Source organism: Sinohyriopsis cumingii, chromosome 3 (genome assembly GCF_028554795.1).
Source record: "Sinohyriopsis cumingii isolate HCF-2022 chromosome 3, ASM2855479v2, whole genome shotgun sequence".
Taxonomy (NCBI): Eukaryota; Metazoa; Mollusca; class Bivalvia; order Unionida; family Unionidae; genus Sinohyriopsis; species Sinohyriopsis cumingii.
The window spans coordinates 83,550,071-83,577,506 of record NC_142963.1 but is presented as its reverse complement, the minus strand read 5'-3'; the positions used below and the strand labels follow the sequence as shown (position 1 = coordinate 83,577,506).

Sequence of the window (27,436 nt, the reverse complement as noted above, 5' to 3'; positions counted from 1 at the left end):
CAAATTTGCTTGAAGCTAGTAATACAATTTTTCTTTATTCACCAGACTCCAGACTCTTATACTGTGAACAAGAAATAGAATTAGACAACTACAACAAATTTGCCAGGCAGGAAGCTTTAGATCCATTGTCATATCGTTTGAAAACAAGAATATATATATATATATATATATATATATATATATATATATTCTTCAGATCCTAAGTTCCTACCTGGATTTTCATATCTGAAGTTCACAATGGCTGCCATAGCAGCCATGTTGACAATCTCTACTACTCCTGAATGTATGGTCATATCGGTGGGGGCTTTTTAATGGAAGACTTGTGAAGTCTAGTTGGTCCTGAATCAAAATGGTGACACTTAGACCTCTAATATGGCCACCACAGTGGCTTTCTTGGAAATCTGTTTCACAGCTTTACCTGAGTGAGTGAATGGTTATGTCAGCATGGATTTTCACTAAAAGACTTCTGATGATGTCTGGTTGTTCATAAATAAAAATGGTGCCTCTCTCGGACATCCAGTTTGGCCATGACAGTGGCCTTCCAGAATATATGTTGTGTTATATATACCATAACTTGTGATTTTTCCATACATCTTTTGCTTATTGTGTACATATGCACAATTTAAGATGTATGTCACAATCAGCATGATGGGTGCTTATTAGCTGTCATGTCATTAATCCTTGAAAATGGGTACCACATAGAAGGAGAAAGCCACTACCTTTTTAGTGATTGCTTTCCTTTATTAAAAGTGGTCTGAGATAAAAGAATAAATACATAACTAAGGAAGATAGAGGAATCTTCTTTATCTGTGTTAGTTTCTTCTGGATCTGAATTCTCTGTTGATTATATGATGTAATTTATAATTTAAAAAAATCATTTTTCATGACCATTTCTTTCTTCTTTGAGCAATTTTGCCAAAACTTTGTATTGGTAGTCTTGAATAAATAAATAATAAAATAATGCTTAATAATTTCCTTCAGGCTCATACTAGAAGACCATCAGCAGAGACCCAGGAGTGTCATTGAGCATGAGAGATTCCTTATTGTTAGTAAATGGATTGAACGGAGAATTTTCCCACTCATACTGGTAAATAGACCTACAATTTAATTTCATTGTTGTGATCATCACCTAAGAATGTAACTGATTTCATCAAACTCTGTCCTTGGATTGGTGTCCTCTTATTCTTGCACATGCCCATTTGGGGTATCAAACCCAAGATTGCAAAGTTGCATAGCCATTATATTGCACTATCAGACCTTTAGTTGAATAACTGATATACAGATATTAGAAATATTTTCATTCTGAAGAAATTTCATATTCCTTCAACAGTATGATCAACATGAAGTGTGTATTGTATTCTCTATAGGGGCCCTGGGTGTCTGAGTGTTATAAGGTTCTCACCTTCACAGATCACTCACGCATCTCACTTCTGCCAGCATGAGTTTGAATTTCACCTCGACCAATGTGGGTATTTGAGAAAGCTTTGATTCATCTTCCTGTGGGTCGCTGGTTCTTAACAGGTTCTTCCTCCACCAGATATACTGGCAAGTATGTATAGCCTCTAAGTGCTGAAAAATGGCATTAAACAACAAAACCAAACATTCATGCTCATAAGCATAGTAGTGTTAATGACAGACCCTTTCAATTGCTGCACATGTGATACAGCTCTTCCTCTGTTTTAAAAGTCTTGGTGAAGAGTAAGTAAAATAAGAAAATGAACTTATATTGAGTCCAAAACTTTGGTACTCCCCTATCCTTTCATCCATGGAGGGTGCATATTGTTTTACGTTTATCCCTATGTCATATACTCCATACATATGTTCATTTCAGTTCAGTAAATTTTTTTACTTCGCTGAAGCTGTTTAATATTCAAGTCAGATTTGCTTTTCACATTTTTCCATCAAATGTTAAAGTTTTGGGCCCATTTAGCTCACAGATCTGTAAAGCCAAGTGAGTTGATAGCATTTCCCAAACTTGGAAAATATGTTTACCTTTCCCAAACTTGGAAAATATGTTTATAGCATCAAGATCTCTAATGAGTTGGTAATGAATGAGTTCCAGGCATACGAATGAGGCAATCTTGCATCTGATTGGCAAGTTGTGTTACCACCCTGGAGGCCATAGTTTTGAACCACTTCTGATCAACCTCAGAATAATGTAGTATCATTTATTTTTGTCAGTCTTAGATTTTATGGTCATTTTCTTGGGTACTAAATTCGTGGCTTTGCCTACAAAAGTTTGCATATTTTTCAGCATTTCATTTCATAGAGTAATCTATACAAATTCCCAAATAAAGAATACAAAAGAACAAAACTACGATCACAACAAATAACAGCTGCTACTGTAGTTGAAACTTTGCTTCTGCCTTTATAGACACATTTCAATACACCTAATAAAATAAATAACTTAAGTTCAAAATAAAACAGAACCAATGCAGCCAACAACACTAAGCTAATCAGTTGTATGATCTCCTCCTTAAAACACTGTCCTTAATTGTTGATGGCTATGGCATTAACACTGGCTGAGGAGTGGTAAAATTAAACTTGATCACAATAAGTTTGGACAATGTCATCATCCACATGTGAAACAAACACTTGACCAGCTGCGCTTTGATCAATGCAGATTGCAAGCAGTTTTTAGGGCCCATCAAAGTGCGAAGATGCTAACTAAATTGAAAAATTATGGAATTGCTTCATTTTAGCCAGCCTCATGTACAAACCATCTTCAACCACATTCAAACAGATTCATCCTGAATGGATAATTTTGGGCTCATACCAAAATGTGTGAAAGATTGAACCTAATTATCCATGGTGTTAAGAATACTGGACTTGTTTAATTAAACAGTTTAAGGATTATTAACTCAGCATAAAACATTTGTGTGTCCTGACTGACTTGGTTGCCGTGATGTTGATTCTGTGGCTTTGTCCAAAAACCAGTGAATTATGATCTTAAGTAATCTTCCTTATTATTTATATAGTGTTTCTTTAGCATGTGCGCTTCAGGCAGCAAGTTTAATATTTTACAGTCATGCATAGATAAAATGAGACACACTTTTATGAGGATTAACATTTGTCAACAATACTGTATTTACCATATATGTTGGGACACTGTCTTTGTTGGGACACAATAAATTATTTTTTAAAGTAATTTCGTTGTGTACAATATGTTCTGGGACACATCAGATTTTTTTGTCGTAAGTTGTGGGACATCATTTAAATCATTCAAACATTCGTTGTCAGAAAATGCACTTCAACTGAAATTTTATTTTAAAAATATAAAAATGTGTACTTTGACATAAAATTCTATTCCACTGCAGCATCTCATCAACAGAACACTTCTCCTGCACATGCACAATGCATTCTTTGGGTGCATAAATATTATTTTTAGCTTTTTCGTGCTGTGAAAAGTTATCATTACAGGCAACACATCTTCTGAAACTGAAATGACTAAAGTTGGATTTTTACAAATCTGCACCAGTCATAGTAATTCTCGCGCTTTTGAGCCCCATCAGTCCATCCAAGAATGAGATCAAAGTACGCTAGAATTTCATCCATGTCTCAACTGACTTTGTATAACCCCTCAAAAAAAATTTGGCACTCTTAAAAGAATCCAGTCGGCTTCCAAGGTTGGCTTGCTTTGTAATAAAATAACCTTTATATTCCATATTAACACAAAACGGCTTAAATGTATCCAAAGTCAATTGTGCTAATTCTTACACTTTTGATCCCCATCTTATCGTCAGTTAGCGCAGAAATGAGATCAAAGTATAGTAGAATTTCATCAATATTATCGATCTGGGCGATGCTGGGTCAATGATATTTGTGCGCAAAGCACTATATTGTTGCACTTAAAAATTTCTGATAATTTTATTTATCAAACATAGTAAACAGACTTATATTTTCAACATGTCGAAATAGTTTTGTTATGAGCAGGATCTTCACTTATTAAAATAATTCAGCTTAATTAGAAGTAATTCTAATCTGAATGTTATTCAGTCTTTTTTCTGATATAGTATGCTTTGATTTTTTTAAATGAAAGCAAGGGAATTAACCCATGATGTTAACTTTTGAGAATCAACGGTTTGGGATTACAAAGTGATCTTCAATTGGAAAACAATGCAATCAAATAAAAAAGTAATTTTTTGAATAAAGAATGAATGCATTTTTATTAAACAGTTTATAAAATTTGTAAATAGGCATATGCATTGTGCATTGTTTTATGGCATTTCACGGACCTATTCCCATTGCTCACAATTGTTTAAAATTTGTATTTAATAAAAATACAATACCCCAATATGATTTTCTCCTGATACACTTCTAGATTTAATTAACAAAGTAAAGAAAAATATGGCCTTAAAAGTGTACTCTTAATTCTAATTTCATTTCATATAGAAGCTATATGACTCTATAGACCAATATTTAAAACTAAAGCAGCAAACTTAGCTTTGAGCCAAAAACTGCATATAAAAATTATGCCTTTATCTTTAGAAAGGATTTTATCATCATACTGTCATAAAATAAGTATGGTTGATGTGATATAAAGTTGGTGAGATATACAATACTGTCATAAAATAAGTATGGTCAACGTGATATAAAGTTGGTTAGGTATATCATACTGTCATAAAATAAGTATGGTTGATGGGATATCAAGTTGGTGAGATATATCATACTGTTATAAAATAAGTATGTTCGACATGATATAAAGTTGCTGAGATATATTATACTGCCATAAAATAAATATGGTCGACGTGATATAAAGTTGCTGAGATATATCATACTGTCATAAAATAAGTCCGGTCGATGTGATATAAAGTTGGTGAGATATCATACTGTCATAAAATAATTATGGTCGACATGATATAAAGTTGGTGAGATATCATACTGTCATAAAATAATTATGGTTGACGTGATATAAAGTTGGTGAGATAGTTGACATAGGTTATGTTTTTACTACATAAGCCTGGTCAATGTGATATAAAGTTGCTGAGATATATCATACTGTCATAAAATAAGTATGGTCAACGGGACATAAAGTTGGTGAGATATATCATACTGTCATAAAATAAGTATGGTCAGCATGATATAAAGTTGGTGAGATATATCATGCTGTCATAAATTAAGTATGGTTGACATGATATAAAGTTGGTGAGATATATCATACTGTCATAAATTAAGTATGGTTGACATAATATATTGTTGCTGAGATGTATCATACTGTCATAAAATAAGTATGGTCGACATGATATACAGTTGCTGAGATATATCATACTGTCATAAAAAAAAGTACGGTTGACAGGATATAAAGTTGGTGAGATATACTGTCATAAAATAAGTATGGTCAAAGTGATATAAAGTTGGTGAGATATCATGCATAAGTATGGTTGACTTGATATAAAGTTGGTGAGATAGTTTACATAGGTTATGCTCTTCCTACATAAGCCTGCTTAGTAAAGTGGTCAACTTTTAGGATATTAAAGCAGGTGAACGATATCAGGCCAATTTGGCCTCTTGTTTATTTAGAACTTTGCTCATGTATCATATATTTCATTGCAGAATAACTTTTTGAAAGACTTGTTGCATTGAAACCAGATTTGGTATGAAGCTCAGTATTAGGAAGACCTCGGTCAAGTGATGATTTATGAGTGGGTTTTTTGTCAAATTTTGATTGAAGTTTGGCCCCTGTTTGATTTAGACTGTTTCCTTACTCACCTCTCTCTTGATAACTCACTAGCAGTGGGGGTCTCTAAACATTGACTATGGCATGCAATAGTGAGGGAGACTAATATTTTGTTGAACAGTTGGGGGTAAACATGAGATGTGGTGTTATAACAAGTGAAGTATAAATTTCATTTCCCTACGCAAATAGTCGTATAATGGATTTTAATATTTATGAATATTAGATCAGAAGAAGGCATTTAAAATCTATTCATGACCATTATAATCTCTGTTGTCATATTACAGCTGAGGAAGTCAATTAAGTCAGTAAATTGATGAGAGTCTTTTAATTACCATATATACTCGCATATAAGCCCGTTTGCTTATAAGCCAACTCCCAAACTGAACAGGTATAAGCACTAAAAAGTCCATGCAACTCTGAAGCATCTCAAGATGCACAAGGTAAGTTCTAAATGCATTTATTTAGCATTTATACTTATCTCGAGGTTGGCGTGCAGGATTATTAAAAAAAAATGGTATAAACTTGTTTGAAAAGTAATTTAATTTTCTGTTTTCTTATTGTTTCTGCCTAATTTAGATTTGTATATAATTTGATTGAACAATGAAAAAAATTTAGCAATCGCGAGTTCCTGTAACACTACCTCTCCCTTTTCACTCTATTATTGTTTGTTTATGCATTATTGCATTGGACATTTTATATCAGTGCACTGGTAATTATGTTTTTACTTTGCTTTGAAATTGTAAATACCTATTCTCATTAAAATGTAATCCCAGCATGACAACACGACAAACAAGCAATACGGTTCAATTCAAGGTTCGCAATTAGGCTATTGAACATATTCACATAATGGTGCCACCGCATCTACGTTGTATGTTTGATTACATGCAGAATTAAGTACATTCCTTGGAGTTGAATCATAAGCACCATTGCGCTCAACTTTTATGATCTCTCTAAACTACAATAATAAAGTTTTGGAAATAATGCTTCAAAAATTATGCTAATACAGTAAAAGCTGAGTAGTAGTTTTCTTTGATGTAAGTGACCTTACACCATACCTGTCAACTTTCATGCCAGGAGGGGAAAAAACTCCCGATTGTTTGGGTTGCTCCACGCCTACCTCCTGATTTCATTTCTTCTAAACAAGAAAAGTCCTACATGTTCTCTTGTATCACCTGTGAATTATTTTTGTGACGAAATAATTATTTTATTATAAAGAATTCGCTTCTTTACTAAATAGAATGTTAAGTTTTAACATTATTCACGTAAATTAATGATTTTTTTTACATCTACAATAAAACAAAAATAAAAAAATTTTCATAAACTGCCAGAGCTGACCCTTCAGTATGTTTGCACTGGTTAATTCCTTACGATAGCTATTTTAAATATCACTTCATCAATAACACATGACAATTACATACATGCCAACCATTACGCTTTTGGCTTAATCATTGCGCTTTTTTTCACCAAATTATGCATTATGCGTAACTGTATTCGGATTATGCATTTTCAGTATATCCTCCTCCAAAAAAATAATTTGTTTTCTCATTTTTTATTAACATCCCATTAATCCCACTGACCATATTCTAGAAAAGACAGCTTCTATGTAACTACGACATAAGAGTATGCTTGTCCGAAGACTTGCATGCACTTTCCTAACAGTATTATGTTCTATTTATTGCAACATTCTGGTTTCTACTTTGAACTTTTGACCTCAGTTTCTATTTATAGCAGCTGTATGGCTTAGGAGAGAACAGACTGGTTTTCTAACTTTTAATCTTTGCTCGTAGATTCTTTATTCTTATTCAGAACAGAACCAGTCTGTAGGTATTTGGCACTAAAATTCATCATTTATTTTAGTCGATACGTGTTAGAGCAAAAATATTTTTAAAATAATTTCACAGATGAATTAGGAAAAGACGAGAAACCAATTCAGAGATGAATACATGAATAACACAATACAGCATTCCATTCTAGTGATCTTCATGCACTTGCATGGATGCGTGGAAAGGATTTTAATATTGGTCATGGTGGTAAAACAAGAAACCTTGAATTAGCTCGTTTACTAACTCCAGTACTGAGGTAACTTCTTTTTATACAGCAGAACTAAATTGTGGACATAAATTTTATAAATGCAGATGTGTTATCTACAGAGTTCTTAATAAAACACAGACAGCCTTTAGTGGTTGAAAACTACATTGGTCCTTTGTTCAGACAGATGTTTCCTGATTCCAAAATTGCAGAAAATATGCATGTGCAAGAAGAAAATCATCTAATATTGTTAGGTGTTTAGCAGAAGATACTTCACATAAAATTGCAGAAGCCATGGAAATTTGGCCGTTTAGTACTGCAACAGACAGGAGTAGTAATTGTGAGAAAAAGTTGTACCCAGTCTGTGTACGAGACTTTGACAATGTAAAGGGCAAAGTCAGAGTGCTCTTCTTTCATTAACAGAATTAACAGTAGATTCCACTAGAGATTTTAAAACATTTATTTGCTTGATAATACTTTGAATAAACGTAAGTTGGCATAATTGTATGGGGTTTTAAGCTGATACTGCATCAGTGATGACTGGAATTCATAAAGGAGTTGCATTCTATATTTTGAAAAATGTCTCCATCATTGTACATATCAGGTTGTCTCTATCATTTGATGCACCATGTTGCAGGAAAAGCTGCTGATATGTTAGAAGAACTCCTGAAGTATCAGGTTGGCACTCCACTCTACCTGACAATGTACTTCATATGGATAGAATTGATTTTTTTCATCTTATTTCCCAGCTAAAAGGCCTAATAACTGTAAGATATAAATTTCCTCTTCTTTGTCAGGTTATGAAAGGAATATTGGTTCTTTAAAATTCCAGAGGGATAAAAAAAATCATTTTGTACATATGCTCATTGAATTTTTATCATGTTGTATGTGGATTACACTTTTTCTGCTAGGATTACTCTTTTTGTCTGCTTGGATTACACTTTTTCCTTGCCAGGGGTTGGCATGTATGCAATTACCTGACACGACCCTGTGACATTTTGTACTTATAAAAACATTTGGCACACAGTATTTGCATGGTCCTTGAACACTTCATTGGGATTAATAAAAGATTCACTGAACAGAAAGAGAATTTACATTCTATTTGAACTTGTAAGTTTATGTTCAAATGTATCAATGCAAATTGTAAAGAACAATCCACAGATAATGCAAAACCAACGACCTTTAAGCTGTCTAAGGTGTGTAATATTAACATGGAATTGGGCTAACCTCACAAAGAGGTATCCATGTTATGTTGGCACCTTTTATGTATTATAATATTGGATGAGACAGTTCATTGGTTAATTAGCTTATGTTGCCATACCAAAAGACCATTAAGTTCTCAATCATTGTCAAAATAAATCCAGCTTAACTGCTCTGTAAGCACTTAATTAAGTTGTCATGGAAGCACTGGCAGGAAGTACAACGACAGTCAACTGAATCTTTTCATAATTAGATAGAAGAGGTTATGTCACATTTGTAATAATTACATTGAAACTGAATTTAAAAATGCAATTTAAAACACACATTTCACTTGACATGACTTTCTTAATCTGTATTTACTTCTTATGATATTGGCATCAGTTGGAATTTTCATTTTTTTTTCTTCAGATGTTATTTATTGAGAAAATATCCTTGTCAAAGACAATGTTAGAGATTATGTGAATTTTCTTATTGTGAATTTGACGTTAGTTCCAAATTAAAGCACACTAACTGCCATTTTCAATGATAAAATTAAAAATATATTGAGCTTTCTATTATTAATTTTCATAATGCTTGTTAAATACCAAACAAACCAGATCATATTTTCTGCCTTTTCTATAAGAAAATACACAAGATCAACACCTACCTCCACATTTTAGTGGCCTTGCAAGTTATCAATGCATGATAAAATGAATGAGTGGTGTATACTGAACTAAGGTTGTTTAATTGTATCATACTCCTGGAGCATTTGTCTTGTGTGGCCATATTTCTAGTTTTTACCTGCAAATACAGTTATCAGAGATATTTATCCAGAATGACAGAAATACATGCATGGAATTGGAAAACATGATCACTTAGAGAATTTTATTGAATTTAGTTGTCCTGTTTTAATTATTTAGAGGAACTCAAATGAGTAATGACTTAATATTGAATTTATTAAATGAGTTGAATAATACCCAGCTTTTGAGAGCCTTTTCAAGCAAAAGCTGGTTGTTGTTGTGGGGTTTAACACCATTTTTCAGCACACGATAGGCTATACATGGTGGCCAGTATTAATGGTGGAGGAAGAACCCGGTAAGAACCACCAACCCACGAGAAGCTACTGGCAAGCTTTCTCACATACCCACATTGCCCAAATCCTAGACTCAAACCCACACAGAGGTGAGATGGCAGTGATCCGTAACGGGGAGCACTTTAGACCAATCGACCATTCGAGACCCCAGCAAAAGCTGGACATTATTCAGCAAGTTTCATAAATTTAATATTAAATCATTACCAGTTTGAGATTCTTTTTATCACGTTTTATTTTAATTGATATTATTTAGAGTGAAAGAAGAATGAATAATTCATTCATTCTGCCTCAGATTATGCACCATTTGTTTGTTGGACAAAAATAAGATAGTCCCAGATGCAGTACTAAATCCATCAACATTTAAAAGTAAATATTTTTTGTTACAAATTATTAATTCAAGAGCAATTGTCCTTCCAAATATTGTACAGACAAAATAATTTTTCAACACAGATTGTCCATTGCGTGTGATGTCACATAGTTTGATAGGGTAGACAATCCATATTAACACAAGAGTGTGTCAGTTTTACTACTAAATATTTCATTGTTGGGATATTCATATGCAAGGATACTTACTGGATATGGAAATTCCCTGATTTATCTGAAATGTATTTTTGACTAGATATTTGCATTATTTGAGTTGGAACAGTAGACTACAGAAGACATAAATAAATTTTATTTAGAGTCAGAATTGCATCTTATAAGAAACATTACTCAGTGGCTCAGTTTAGCTATTTTATCCCATAAAAATGCTCTGGTTGTTTATAGATCTGTCATTTGGGAGACCATTTTATGTTCACATTCTTCTATGAACAGAGGTGAGTTTATTTAATTCTAATAGCAGCTTTTAAACCACGCTTTATATTGGACAGATTCCTACAGGTATTCCTCCCATCCCCACACTGACTATCAGCTGATATATGCCCTTGGTTTTATTTGTTGTTCATGTCCTAGGATTTTATGCCATTTTTCAGAGTATGATATATTATACCCTTGTGGGGTAAATTGGCCATGATCAGACAGACATGACCATTTTTTTCTGATTCCATTTTGTGAATTGATTTGATAAATGGCTGCCGAAATGTTCATAGTAATAGTAAAAGCAAAAGTTCCAGCTGGCAGATTTAGGAAAATTGATAATGGTCAATCAGTAAGGAGAATACTGCACATGAATTTAATGGGCTTATTTGGACCTATCAGAATCATAGAGTAATGTTTTAACATGTTGCAATATCAAACAGATTAAACTGCATGCACTTTAGTTAAAGTTTACCAACTGTGATAAGTCGCATTAGCAAATGGGATTATGAAATTGCTGAACCTAACATTATCAAGGTGACTGAAATCCTCAGTCTGTTGTAAGGTCCAATAGACATTTTCAGTATTAATAGGCTGTTGTTTTTGTTTGGGGGTTAAGCATATTTTCCATTATTGACAAGGGCGTTTCTATAGAAACATACACAGTAACCAGGAAATGCAGCTTAAAAAGAATATATCTGCATAGGTAATCTCATTACCAGGAGTTCCGATGAAATGTTACGAATTCTAAATTGTGTATGTGGGCGAATGCTAAATTTTTAATGTACTTTTGGCAGATAACATGTTTTCCTGGAAAAACAACAAGTCTTTCATATATGGAAATGATTTTTTCTTTTATTCAGGTTGTCATGGTGATTGTGAATGTTCTGAGGCATTTGTACTTGAGGGGACATGTGGGAGAGTGGACAGAGATGATTCTTGTAATACAGGTAATTGACCTAGGGTTATTCCATTTAAACATAGTACTCAAGGATGGCACATTTTTAAAAATATATGCTAGGGTACTCATATTACCCAGTGAGTTCATATGAAAACAATACAAATTCTAAATGCATCTATGGTTGACTATTCTATAAAAAAGGTGCCTTCCCTGGGTCCCATTTATATTTTACTGGAACAGCCCTTACCTTGTTTGTGTGTTTGTTTTATCATTTTGCATCATTAGAATCATCCTTCAAGCTATGCAGGCATTGGTGTAGGAAAATGATGGGTCATATGCCTGACACAATTCTGATCCAGAGAGTGGAATTTTCTTACCTTATATTGATGTATAATTTGAAAGATTTTTCTCGCATTCCTCAATGAGAAATTAGGGTGGACGTCAAAATGGTGTATTGTGAATATCAATGCAACTTTAAAACATACAAACATGTGAAAATTTCTATGCCTTTAGATTGAATGTAAAAAGTTAGGGTTTGTGCTGAAATATTCAGTGTAAATTCTAGATGATATTTTAACATGGATGTGCTGTTCAAAGAACATTGGAAGGAACTGCTAAGAAATGGCAATATACACCATTTGAAATAGTCTACAGCTTATGTAATGATACAAAAAAAGAATAAAGTTGACTCTTATCCTTTAGATAAAATGAGAAAGACAAAATGTATTGTTTTAGTCTTCATTTCAGCTCTGATCCTGAATTTTATTTGTGCATTCTTAGATAATAACAAAATGATAAATTTTAAAAGTGAACAATTACAATAATAGCTTTTTTTCCCTCAAAACCAGAAGACAGAACATTTGTATGTAGCTAGGTTGATTTAATGGCAAATAAGTTTTGCTAGCAGGAGTACTGAGGTGGATTCCAGATTTGTTCTCACAAATTTGCTGATACTTTATGCCTTAGGAAACTTCTGAAATGAAATTAATAACTACTTATTGTCACACTTTGTATACATCCGCTTGAAATGAAATTAAAAACTGCTTATTGTCACACTTTGTACACACCTGCCTGAAATGTGAATGGCACATTTTACATCTGCCTCACTTTAAAAGTTGGAAGTTGAGGGAACTTTTGAATGTGGGGCAGATGTAAAATATGCCATTCATATTATTCTTGTTTAACCCTTTACCTCATGCAAGCGTCTTTGGACGCCTCTACTCCATTCGCATGGAAGCACCTTTTGATGCCTCTACAAGATACGCATGAAAGCACCTTTTGATGCCTGCTGTAAACATCATCCATTTTGAGCTGGTTTTCGTAGCGCCACCTTCGACGAAAACCCCCCTATTAGATACTACATTCATTTCTGTGAATGACAATTACGTCAGATCATGTGGTCGCTATTTATGCACTGGTTGATATCTGCTATTTAAAGTAACTGGGTCGTAATCTCCACTCTCCAAAATGGCGGCCGCTGATTTCGTTTAGTACATATGAAGTTTTCACGATTAGAATCAAAACCACGAAAGATTTAATAACTTAGGTAAAGGCTCTGATATTGATGTAGGCAGCAATTAGTTTTTATAAATTACCAAATTCAGATGACTTAGTGATGTAGACGCACACAAAAACCTTGTAAATTTCGAGTATCGGAAATGGCAGCTACGGTTGGTCATGCAGCCTCACTGACCTGATGGTGAATGAGTTCTCTCTCGATTTTAAAGCACATAAAAAATTCTTCTGAGAAGAATAATTACATAGCTATAACAATCGCACTTTACTCTTAAATTTTTCCACATATAATAGATGTGTACCAAATATGTAAAATGGTTAAAACTGCTGTTAAACGTAACATATACTACATTGCTTAACAGTTCACAGGCAGGCCTATGCTTATGCTGTCGACTAGGGAACAGGTGTTCTATTTATAGCGTGCTGCACTTTGTCACTATGCTCAATGACATAAAGGGTTAAGAAGCTTCAGGGATATTGTGATCATTTTCATCTGTCTGCACATCCATTATTCAGGCTATCTCCTTCTTTTTTAGCCCAGCATTGGCAGACCTGGTGAAATAGTTCTCCCTTGCCCTGCAGAGCTCAAAATAAAAAATTTCCAACAAAGGCCCAAGCGCTGGTGACTTTAAAAAATGGAAGCCCCAACTGTAATTACACCAGCCTTGAATCCAATTTCCATGTGCCCGAAGTTGCTTTATTCTTTTAATATTATTATTGGCACTTGGCATTGCAGTTGTTGTACTTCAGATATGAAAATATATAAACTAGATCATATAAAATTGACTTTTGTGTTTATTCGATAACTCAAATTATTTCATGTAAAACAATATTTTTCCACTAAGTCCTGTTGTTAACAGTTGTCTAAATGCTCTTTCAGTGTCATCCTTAATCACCAGAGCAATAATGCTGAAGTTCATTAGCATCTGAAGCAAGTCTTGTTTATACAACTTCTTGTTATACTTTTATCATTGTTCCTAGGTGTTGCTTATGGTATTTAATCACTGTTACATTATACTAATGTAAGTGTGAGCAAGGAACAGCTCAAGTATTATTCAGTAACCTAAAGCTTGAAACATCTTAAATAATGCAGCAATTAAACAAGAACAAAATTTCAAAATATTTAATCAAAAAGATGTTTCCACCTAATTAATTTTCTGATTGATTTTTCCTTTTGATATCATCTCCAGCAAAGGAGGTGATAGATTTTTAATCAAAGACTCAAAAGCCATCATGGACCATATTTGATCCTTTATTATTTATAATACCTCAAAAGATGTCCTTTTTTGGACTAAACTCTTCAGACTGCAACAGTAAGGTAATCAATGAACAGCGTATTGTGTATACATGTTAGTTCATGATCTAATTATTTAACCATGCATCATTGCACTGCTAAAACAGTTCCGGTACCCAGTAGACTGATTCTGGCTGGTTTCCATAATGTACAGATAGAATGCATATAAATACTGGGTTTTAAAAAATAAATTAAAGTTTTATTTTTCTAAACAGTAGATTTCAACTATAAAATGGTGTATGTGGTAGATGGCCTTTAACAAATGATATTTTTTCCTTTTGCTGGTATAATCACATGTATGTTAAACCTAAGTAAGCACTAATTATAAGTAACTCACTGGCAATCTCATCCCCATTAATAGGTGACATGTTAAGTGTATGTTACTTTTTTTGCATCCTTTCTTCCAGGCTTGTTAGCTTTTAGTGAACTTTCTAAATTTCTGCATAATCATACTGACAGTATTCTCTGTGTTGTTCTTGTCTGTTTATTTGGTAAATATGGAAGGTCAGCTATTTATATGAAACAGAATTTATGCCCAATTATTATAGAATATATACATGTAAATATGCAAAGATATTTAGCATAATATGTGCTTATCTTTACACGTATACCTCAGATTGCATCTTTAGTTTTTATTGTGATACAGTTTAAGATAAACACTACTAAAGATCCCTGCTCGATAGCTGTATATTTTTATTTGCTAGAGATATTTTTTTTAAAATGCACATATGCAGCTAACATTATCATATTAGCCCCTTATTAATGACTCTTCAGTATAGTCATGGAGTTGAAAGCAAATAAATTCTGGCATATGTTTTTATTTTAAAATGTGATTTAGTTATATTTATTTATGCTTCTGTTAAATTATACTGTCTTTACACTACATTTTTTTTTTCTTGACCACTGAATGAATTAATAGTTTCTCTACATTTTCTGCAGGTACACACACTTCTTCCTTTGGTGCCCCTTCTTTTCCCTGTGTTATGGCACCTGCTGAATCTGTATGGGCAAGCCAAGGTCTTTACAGCTTTTGAGGCTGCCAAGGGAGCAAAGGTAACAGTTTTCATGGTCATATTTAATTACATATTCTGTACATGTGCTTACACCTCTCCTGTTGGTGCCCCAGCTGTTCCCATCAGAGTAAAAATTAGAATGATAAATCATCTCCCAAAAAATGGAATGATATTGATGGATGTTGTGAACATCTGGTCTCACCTTTTCATAAAACTGAACCATTATAATAAATTGTGGACAGACCTCTCTGCAACACATCAGTGCTCATAATGAATTTTGTTAGGAACTTGCCAGTACTTCTCATGGCTCAGTTGTCACAGTCAGTTGAAGGGGCCTTTGCCAGTCTGTACAAAATCTTTCTGGTTCAAATCTGACATTTAACCACTTGTAAATCCACATGGAATTGCACAGCCCGACCTTCAAACTAGAGGGCTTAATTGGCAGATAATTGGCTATTCCATCAATATTGAGGAACCAGTTAGGTACAACTTTGCACATTCAGAATGGTTGTTATGGTCATGTGGATTTATAATTTGACTGCCACGTGATGATTGTCTCGTGATGTGACTATTATAATGGTTCAGCAATACATAAAATTGCAAAATGGGTGTTTAATTTTACATTGTAACCCACATTTTTCAGATCAGTGTCAATTAATCTGCCCATTCACCATATCTTGGTGTCAGTTCTGCTAGTATAGCCTTGCCTGTGACATTGTGCTCCTTATCTTGAATTTCCTTGTCTTTGTGCCAACTCTGTCATAGATTCCATTAATCTCACAATGTTGTTCGAACAAAATTGAATTGAATTGTACCTGAAGGTGGAAATGGTATGTCAGCAGACTTGAATCATACAAAAGGTAGCTTTTCCCCCTAAACTGAACTATTCCAGTCTGTTATAGGGTTTGGTTAAGCAAAATAACTAACACATTGTGTTGTGTAAATTTCAGCCCCTGGGAGAGGATAGTTATGACAGCGACAGCAGTATATCAGCTGATGAGGCTCGGGTGGATTTGCAATGGAGTCATGTTCTTCAATGGTTTAAGGATATAGTTCTGGGAAGAGCAAAGGTTGTGACTCGACGAGTCAACCTAACTCATGTACTTGGATCGGTTTCTGTAAGTTGGTTGTATTAATAGTCATAAACAATATTGCTCTGTTTATCCGACAGCTGTTTATCAAATTTACAGCTATCCTTTATTATAGTATCCTTTATTATAATATCATTTATAATACCCTGATTCCAGATATAATATGCTTATGCCATGAGCTGTTAAAATATCAAACAAACAAATAGCCATTTCCATTATTTTTTAACTGGAAGATTTAGGAAATAACTTGCGTTAGGCTTCGCTGAAAATCATTGCTGCAATACGCATTTGGCTCTAATTAGCTGCTTCTGTATTCAGTCATTATAATTCATTTTTGCATTCATTAACAAGGTTTGACCTGAAATTGCTGTCAGGTCAAATCAAATGTGTTCAACGCTATGATAACAATCACATATCTTTATTATATCCCTATCAATTTTCTTCCCTATAAAAAGCCAGAATTTTACAATCATTTTCTATAAGTAGAAAAACAATACTTTCAGTTTCTGATTATGTTTTACTAATACTCTCAGAGGAAGCTGGGGATACTTTATCCTCAACGTTGCTTGGTTACAATAGCAGCTCCCCTAGTTAGGAAATGCCAACACTATCAGGAAACAGAGCTCTCACAATGTTAGTTAAGAAACCTTGCATTATATGTAAAATATCTGAAAGGTCCAAAGCCATGATTTTGTTAATTCAGCAATAAATATTCTTTTTTTTTTTTAAGTAGATAATAGAACCTAAAGGTTCATCCCAAACAACATTAGATTTGTAAATTGTGTTCCAAAACAAGACTGTACATTAAAGCCCATTTACGGAAGTTCATAATGAAAATGTTGGTGAGTTTCCAACATAATGAACTTGAATTATCTCAAAATTGATATGCATATAAAAAAATTTATCACAGTAATGCGAATTTGATTTCTAGATCACATCTCATGAACACAGTTCCTGACTTGACGCTTCACATTATTTAATGATCGAGATTTTCTAATGCTGACAACTTAGCAAGATATATCTATCAAAACTGATAATAATATATCTGTATTTCTGAGCATGCAGCAGTTAATCCATAAAGTGGTGATTAACAGTTGTCTCAGAAAATTAGGTCTTTAACTTTTCTTTTTGTTATTAAGATTACCAATCATAAATCTCCACTACAGCCTGCATGCATTATTCCATCTTGAAGAAAAAAGGGACAATATATTTTTGGTTGCTTCTTTGCATAATTTATCCCCAAAAATAATGTCTATCAAGCCTAGGATCTGACTACAGAACTACTATGCAGATGCTACATGTGTATTGCCAAACCGTATTTGCCGGCCTATAAGTCGATGCAGAGTATAAGTCAAATCAGTAAATTTTCTATTCTTCATCCTTATATATATCAATGCTGAGTATAAGATAAGGCCAGATAAACACCTTGCATTCTGTTTTTCACTTCATTCCACACAGCATTGCGAATTTTATTCTGCCTGTAACTCAGAAACCTTTCCATTCAGGATCATTAAATGTAACTAAAAGTACCTAATTTATTTCACAAGAAGTATTTTAAACATATTATGTACTTTTTGCTACATATAATGATGGTGACATGAAAATTTATTGAGTTACAGATAGGATAAAACTTGTGATGCTGTGTGGAATTAGACTATAATAACTTCCGGTTTCATAAATATTAAAAGTATCATTGTATGCTATTTCAGACTACCATCAATAGGGAAATTGCGTCATTAATACTAAAATCAATTTTCCGGGCGGAGGGGGGAGATACAAAGAGAAAAATGCACATGTATTCCATTGCATTTTTCTTTTTTGCACCTTGTAATCAAAATCAAGTATGGTCCGATATATGAGAGAGAGTGAGTTCAGCTCTTTGTGGATTTTTTTTTTTAAAACTTATTGCCCTCGTGATGCTGAAGCTTTTGTCAAAGAGAGAAAACATTTATAAATGAAACAGTAAATGTAAACTTTGAAAATACATACTATACTCCCTCAGGGTTTAAATATTTACAATAGTTATATCCATATAGTCTCCATTAGGTTAAATCCCAAGAATAGCCATTTTGCATGCTAATTTTCTTTGCAAGTATAATGACCTCTCCATTCCCAACAATTCAGATTTTGTTTAAAGTGCATGTACTCTTCCTGTACTTAGGTGGCAACTGTTTTTGGTCTTTGCTCATGCTAGATATACTTTAAATTGCTGTCAGTTCCATTGGCAAGTTCAAAAATGTCACTTGGTGAGAAATTTACAATAGTAACCACCTGGCATTTCCTTTGACTATATGGTACAGTATTCATAATACCCATGGGTAGGCTCATTTCCCTATTAGTAGCCTCACTAATCTGATCTGGTGTGCAGATTCTTGACCTCAAACAGCTGTTGTCTTGGAATGACTGAATACAGCTGTAGCATATTTAATTAGCATGTAAATACCACTACAAAGCCATGTGATTTTTGTAATAATGGAAGTGGAAACAAAAATTAGAAGGAATCGCTTAACTAGTGATATTAATTGATGATGGAATATGGTACTGCACTTGTACACAAGTAAAATCAGTCATCAGGTAAGTGAACAATATAGATTTACAATTGTGAAGATGTATGTCTGTCTCACAGTGGGGCATACAGATTTTTTGATCATTAGGTACAGGAAGAAATTTGTGATGGAATCTGTCTTTTTCATGGTTATTCATCTTCTAACTTGTAAATACTAATGTGCATATATTTAATTAAATTTAAACAACGTATATTACAAACAACGTACATTACTGGTGCATGCTGCAATTACAGCTGATATATTTAATTTTTAATACTGATGATCATGTAATTATTTAAAATGCTCACTGTGGGATCTTATATTTGTTAATACACAATCTCTTCTCCAAAATGAAATATTTTTTGCACATTATTTTTCATACTCTTAGAGAATTATTTTCTGTACGAAAAATATGATAAAGCAATTTGGATGACATAATCCATATATAAGTCGATTCAGAGTATAAGCTGAAGCTAAGATTTTCTGGTCAAAAAGTATTGTATAGGCCAGCAAACAGGGTACATTTTCACCTAATAACAGTACATGTGACTCACAGAGAACAAAGCCAACACTATATTCAGAATCCAAGTACACCAGTAAATGATTCAACCAGGTTTCCCATGCTACTAGGAAATTGGGGGAAAAGTCAGGATAAAGAATGAAATTTTGTTTGATCATGAAAAGACCATAAAGTTATTGAATATTAACAAAAAATTGAGGAAAAACTGGAATTATAAGATTGTCAGCTGCCACTTGATCACATAGAGAATAGGTAATTGAGTCATAATTGAACTGATCATGAGATAAATTTATTGATTTCAATCCAACCAGAATTTCATAGATTGCAAAATATTTCATTCATTTGAGGTACAGTTGCTTAATGGATCATTTGTATGCTTACCCAAAACATATTGTTACAGCCAGTCCAAACACCAGGTAGTTAGACTGGTCAAGTAGACTGGTTACCTCATAGTCAGTACAGTATTACTGTCTTTTCTTATACAGAAGAGTAGAAGACTAGTTTAGTGTCACACACTGTCAAGATGTTGGAGGTACTCACCCAAATAGCAAAAAAACATTCTCACATGTTTTCAGAAATTCCTGTGCATGCTACTCAAGTTGATTGGGGAATAAAGCAAATGGTGGATCTATGTTCAGCATGTTCGTGTCTGCTTGGAGGTTGTGTGGGTTCTCAATGCAAGAATTTGGTTTTTAACAGATCTTGAACAGTGTTCTTGGCATTAGAAAGAACCACGGTAACAATATTCAGGTCAAGAACCTTGTACTTGTGTTTTGCCCAAGGACACTATTGTCTATGATGTGTGGTCTCTGTAATTTTTAGAGAAAAATAATAAAGCTTATCTTATCCAGTCGCCTTTTGATTTGTAAGATGAAAATATGTATTGTGATAAATTCTTCCTTTGTGTTTGGTTGTTTGCTCTGAGAACATGGTGTTCAGCATTGTTGTCAAAAGTAATCTTTGCCACCACTCTCACATCCAACATGCCTCCACACAGAAGTTTACTAGCAGACCATACTTAATATGTAGTAATCTGCCAACTGCTGGGGCAGTTTTCAATGCAGATTCCAACATTCTGGGCTAGACATCAGATTGGCACCATTTTCATTCAGGACTAACTAGACATATTAAGAAGACTTTTAGTGGCAACCCTATGACTTTCTGTTGAGGACGAGTAGCAATAACGAAATTTTTAAAATGATTCTTGTGGTGGCCATATTGGATATCAGATCAGCATCATTTTCATTTGGAACCAACTAGATATAATAAGAAATCTTTAAATCTTTTGTGAAAACCTCATGGTGTTACCAACTTCCATGGAGGAGGAGTAGAAATAACAAGATTCAAGATGACCACTGTGTGGTTACCATATTGGATGTTCTTCTTTGAATACATTTTCCAATCACATTACGTTAGGAATATTAGCTTTCTACCTTGTGAATCCAACCATACAGGAAAACAATAAATGTCTTTTTCTGTCCATTTCAATAGACAAAGGGCAATAACTCTTGCTGATTACCTCCCCTTGGCACCTCCCGGTGTTGCTAGCTTTTAGCTTTACTGTTGTACTGGATAACATCATCCAGTTTCTCCTCTGACAAGCCAAGCCATTTTTGTGACTAAATTGACTCATCCAATGTTCCTTTTAGTTTTATTGTTTGGATTGATGACTATTGTTTGACCTCTGCAAAAGTCATTACAAGTTAGCCCGACTTTGATTTTTTAAAAAGTTTTCGTCATTTGTAGTGGAGTTGATTTAAGTGAGCTTTTAATATGTTGCATTGCTAATTTACACCTTGTTTTTCTTTTTTGTAGTTTCAGTAGAACGGTCAACTAATTACTTAAAATGCATAAGTTGAAAGCATAGTTTGTAAGTGTTGAACGCAACACTGACTATTTGAATTCCTCTGTTAATAATGGGGAATATATTTATATTAGTGAGTTAGTAGCCTGATGAATTAATAATTTATGCTTTGCTCTTTTGTCGTTTCAGGAGAATGTCATTTAAATGCTATTTATGCAACTTCAGAGAATGGAAGTCAACATGTCTCTTGTTTTGTTTTTACTAACTATACACTGTCTGTGATATGCAGCATCTGTAATATGTGGTGAGAGGAAGTCTGGGCTACCGTATTAGCTAGTTAGTCACATACCAATTTGCTAATCTTTGTTTTGTTCTCTTCTTGTGTTGTTTCAGGAAAAATATTTACTAGATGCATGAAATGCACAATCAAAGCCATATTCTATACTGCATTGATGGAAAGAAAGATGTAATAAGTCATGGAATACATCTACGGTTCATTGTTTGCAATACCGACTCATTGGGGAGTATTCCCCAATTTTAGGCAGCCTAGTGGGCATAATTCCCTCTGCATGTCCAAGCATGACCTTGGGCCTGTAAGTCAGGGTGGATGGGTTTCATATTGGGTCAGTTGTTTCCACCTCCTTATACCACTGCACAGTTACTGGCTGTCCAGCTGTCACACCCATCCAACACAGGAGACCTTTTGAGAGGACAGCCCAGCCAACTCCGACTCATTGAAGTAGTGTTCAACAGTTTTAGACATGGTCTTTGGGCCTATAAGATGCATAGGGTTCATACCAGATCCATTGGATTTGATGCATAATAAAACCACTGTCACCAGCCATCATTGGCCATCCAGCCATTCCAGCATGGGGACCTTTTCTTTGAATTGGTCCAGCCAGCTATGATTTACGGGGATCTTAGTGACAGATCCACCTGTCTAACCGTACCGTCAGTGACATGCCCTTTCTATGAGGAGATTTCTGTAAGATATCTGACTGTCCAGCCAGGCTCTTGGAGCGACTGGTACCGGTAATAGCTGGACCATCTTCTATACTACACCTTCCAGGCTGACCATTCACCAGGCAAACCAGCCGGCAGTCACAGCAGTGCTTGATTTTCTTATGTTCACTGTTTATCGATAAGGGAGAGCTAGTAACATTTTCATTGGGATGGAATCGAGTCTTTAGAACACCTGGTATGTCTTCTGCAGAGCTACAAGTAGACCCAGTTGGGCCTCGATGCACTGTGAGTGTGACAGAGCTCCTTCAGTCCACCATCTTTCACATCTTACTCAGCTCCTACCATGGAACGGACTGAAGTTTAGTTTTCAAGCCACCATTGAAGACATTTATATGGTGTTGGTTACTTCAGAATGCCCTCCATCCAAAACCTCTACTCTAAAGAATCAGTAGGTCTTGATGAGGAAGAAGAGATGCACTAAAGGCAACAGATACCTTCAGTACTGATCTGGCACTTGACAAGAATATGGTAGATGTTCATATGCCTGCTTGTATATGTTATAAGGGGGATAAATTTGCTTCATTCCTGTCAGAGCTGGTTTGAGATGTTATTGCACCTTTATTGTTGGATTGGACCCATTGGCACCTTTCAGACTTGACAAAGACACTCTGCAATAGCCAAGCTTGGAAGGTGATGGCCAGGATTGCTGTGGTCATTGATTAGGGTTGCTCAGCATACTATGGCCAATACTTTGACAGGTTTGGCTGATTACTTTTGATATGCGTTGCATTTCAGCGATCCACGTCTCCAACCTTGTCATACCATCACTTTCCGGACAACCCTGTTCAGGTCACTGTTGCTTTGGAGGAAGAATAAGGGAAGTTTGGAGGCTGGCAGTTCAGGAACTACCCCGCCAAAATGCAGCTCCACTCACATGGATGTTTGGGACCACTTAGCCCACACTATTGTGATGTTAAGTGTCCTTAGGGCAGGGGATCTTCTCAGTCACAGGTGCACCAATAACGATCCCTAGGAAGCAGGCATAGGTGATATGAAACCGAATTTTGAGCTCACTATATTTACCTATTCCATTAAAATTGGGGGAGTGATTCAGGTCATCTAGATGGACATTGGGTTTCATTCATCAACAATCCCTTTTCCTCTCCTCCTCTCCCCTCTTCACAGATGCACCATCAGATAGGGAGAAGGATGCCTTCCTACAACAGGAGATGTGGTCACTCATCAACAAAACAAAAGGCAGTGGCACTTGTGCACATACCACAATCCCTGGGGTAAGGTTGTTTCTTTTCCAGAAAGAAAACGGCATGTTGAGACCCATCATAGACTGGAGTCACCTCATTGACTGTAGTTGCCTCAACCAATTCCTGATGAAAATGGTGAGTTCAATCTGCATCTCCTTTTAGTGGAATGAATATGCCATTAGTCTCAATCTGACCAATGGGGTTCTTGGGCTTTTACTGAGATTATGATTACATCACCCTGTTCCGATAGATGACATCTACAAACAGGGCAGCATACCTTGATGACATCCTCCAGAAAGATATGGTAAGTTCAATCTCCTCTCTCTTTTAGATCATCCAGGCCTTCTAGTTAACTGGGAAAAGTCAGACCTTCATCCATCACAGATTTTTGTACCTCTGGACATGGAAGTTTTAACCAACTGGAATCTGGAGCAACTTCCTTGTGTTCATTTAATCAGAATCATCAAGCTCATCAAGTCTATTTCTAACAGAACTTGGATTTTAATGAGTGTTTTTGAAAACTCCTCAGTTTATTCAGTTTGACTCTTTTCAGGACAGCCTTGTGAGAAAAACAATTGTAACCTTCAATTGCAGAGAGAATCTTGAGAGCAAGAAGGCCCTCCACTCTGAAGGCTTAAGAGGGAAAGTAGTGTGTGTTTGGGGACTGGTGCCATACCAGTATGATCCCTCTGTGTGCCTCAGTCCCTCAACTGGCTGAATTTTTTCACTGGCTCTTTGAGGAGAAACAGTTGGCCTCAATCTCTATCAAAACTACTGCCTCTTGATATTGGACACATTTCTTTCTTCATAGCAGTCATGATTTGGCACAGGATATAGACCTATCGGAGTTTTTAGACCTTTTTGGTCTCAGTCAACCAAAATCCCTAACACTGTTTCCAAATAGAACTAATCCTTGGTTTTAGCATGGCTTGATTTGAATCCATTGGAATCTCTAGTCCACCTTTGATAAAGTCACTATCATGAAGTCATGTTTCCTGGTAGCTTTAGCTTCTAGTGGAGTGTAAGCAAACTGCTTGCCTTTATGTTGACCCAGATTCTCTTCAGTTCAAATCTGAGGGTTCGATTGTTCTCTTGACACAACCAGGCTTTGTAGCCCAAATAAGTTGTCATCTGTTAGTAACTAAAGAGTTATTACTCACTTGCTGTCCTCCGTAGATAGGTCGAGAACAACAGCCATGCAAGATCCTGTTTGCACTCTCAAGCACTACTTGAAACACACAGAGACATATTGTGACACAAGCGAACACCTCTTCCTACTGGTGTGAGCCGGAACACCAAGGGGACTTTTGTCTATTGAAATCGATAAAGACTATTTTTGTTTTTTTAGTAGGGCTGGATTCACAAGGTAGCAGGCTAATATTCTAAATGTTATGTGATTGGGTAAGTATTCTCAGAGAAACATAATTTGTTTTAAAAGTGGGGGAACCCTGACAATACCCTGACCAAACTAGCATATTGAGTTTACCACTTCAGGTAGCACACATAATGGTAATTTTACACTTGTTTGGTCCAAATACACATCTTATTTTGGAAGGGGTACCTAATGATCACTATATTCTTTCATTTTTACTAATCATCAGAGACACAACAATATTTTGGTTTGTTTGGGGTGAGCATATTTTGGGGGGTATTTTTTTAGCCTACAAATCACTTCTAAGCTCTAGCATCAACCAAGTCTACAACTGAATAGGAAACTACACATATAAAACAGTCTTTTATATTGAGGTATAATGGTAACTGTGATTAGGTATGTGGTTCAGAAAGAAAGTTTTTAATGCCTATCTTTTGCATCCAGCCATTGTATCATCATTTTTAGGTATCGTACAAACCATGGTTTAAGATAGGAGATGTTTGTTTTTGTTTTAATTTTTTATTAAAATTAATGTTTATACAGACCTTTGATTCAGTATAGTCGGATTCAAATTTTATTTTCTACCATTGCCTTGTTTTTCCTAACTGCTTGAAATAATGTATGCTTTTTATTCTGCAACTCTTGTATTACATGATACATCACTGATAGAACCTGAGTAATGAGCCATATTTATTATTACAATGGTAGATAACAATACAAGAGAGGCAGGTACAAGGATCAAGGGATGTACAATATTTTAGTGAAAGATGAAATTGAGGAACATACAAAGATTTCATTTGCTCTGGTATCTGTTTATTGTCTGGTAGTGGTAGAGTACAAGAAATTAAAGTCTTATTTGAAGCAAAGAAAACATACACTCAGAAAATATAAGCCAGAGTAAAGATTTCTTGAAACCCTTAATACAATGAAGAATAAAATATGTAATTCTTATCTTGATATACTTCCAAAGGGTGTGATGACAAAGCAAACTTGTTTGGTCTTGGGTTTTTAAGTATACTGAGACTAAAAATAATGTGTACAGTACTCATAGACAAGTGCTGTTTAAATTTCAAACTTATGAGTATTTTGCTCATTTGACAGAAACATTATCTGGAGCTCAGATGAGTGTACAGTTCCCAGTACATGATATGAACACAATTCCCAATATATGATATGAACACAAATTACCAGTACATGATATGAATTCAATTACCAGTACATATGAACACAATTACCTGTATATGATATGAAACACAATTACTAATACATTAGTGGATTAATTTTGTGACTTGTTTTAGACATAATATTTTATCAAACAAAATGTGATCGTAGAAATATTAGTTTATATATAGAGGATCATGGAGGCCTGTTTAATTCACAAAAGAATTCTGAAAAAAGTTGAATGATTCACATCTTTTGTGAACCGTGGTGAGCAAAAGTTTTTTGTTGTTGTTTGACAAGTATCTTATATGTCTCAGTCATTTCATCTTTGCTTTATAGGATGTCTTGGTGGAACTGTGACATCATGAGGTGTTACATGTGTAGCACATACAAATTATGATATGATATTAATCTAATTAACACTGTATTTATATTGAGAAGAAAATTTTAATTCATTTATTGCAATTTTGTATGCAGAATTTAAGAAATTAAAGGTTCAGTTTTCATCTTAATTTTGTTAATTCATCAGCTTGAAATAGTTATCAGTATGTAATTGGGAGCAAAACAAATTACTGTCTTTTCAGGCTACATTTATTCTGCAAACTGTTAGAAGATATTTTTCTTAGCTCACATGCACTTTTATAGTCAATAAGCATTTCACTTGTATCCAGAATTTACAATTTTCCTTGATGCCATTTTGTTATTAAAGACTATGAGTAGACAGTTACAAGGTTAACATGGTAGTGTATTTACTTGTTAGACACTTTGCTGCATAGACAAAAAAGGAATATTGTCGTGGCCAAATCCATCTGCTGAGAAGTTGTTCTTTCTGAGAGGGGCGGATACAGGTCTGATTTCCAGAAACTCTGTAGATGTAACAGGAGATGCAGAAAATTTCCAAGTCCCAAAAGTTGAAGAGATCAAGAAATCCGAGAAAAAACGGAAACGCAGAGACTCAGGTGGGTATTTTTCAGAAATGTGACTTTGCAATACATTTATGTAGTATTTTGCATTAAAAAATACATGTTAATGGGTCATTGGTCTATAACTTGCAGGATTGAGAGTCTTTAGTAGTTTATTCCTTGCAAATGTTGAAGGGACAAAAGCAATAATTTTGTTCTCTGAATAAGTAAATTTTGTGTTTAGTTGTTGTTGTTGTGGGGTTTAACGCCATTTTTCAACACACGATAGGCTATACATGGCAGCCAGTATTAATGGTGGA

At 34.7% G+C, this 27,436-nt stretch overlaps 1 protein-coding gene across 1 annotated transcript in view; it reads left to right on the top strand.

Moving 5' to 3' along the window:
* LOC149803214 (transmembrane protein 94-like) overlaps nt 1-27,436 on the top strand; it is a 198,098-nt gene that overhangs the window by 20,648 nt on the left and 150,014 nt on the right. Inside the window, exons 6-10 of the mRNA XM_089952840.1 lie at nt 982-1,087; nt 11,636-11,722; nt 15,422-15,535; nt 16,446-16,613; nt 26,975-27,173. Coding sequence (XP_089808966.1) covers nt 982-1,087; nt 11,636-11,722; nt 15,422-15,535; nt 16,446-16,613; nt 26,975-27,173 — 674 coding nt within the window. The remainder of the gene's footprint in view (nt 1-981; nt 1,088-11,635; nt 11,723-15,421; nt 15,536-16,445; nt 16,614-26,974; nt 27,174-27,436) is intronic.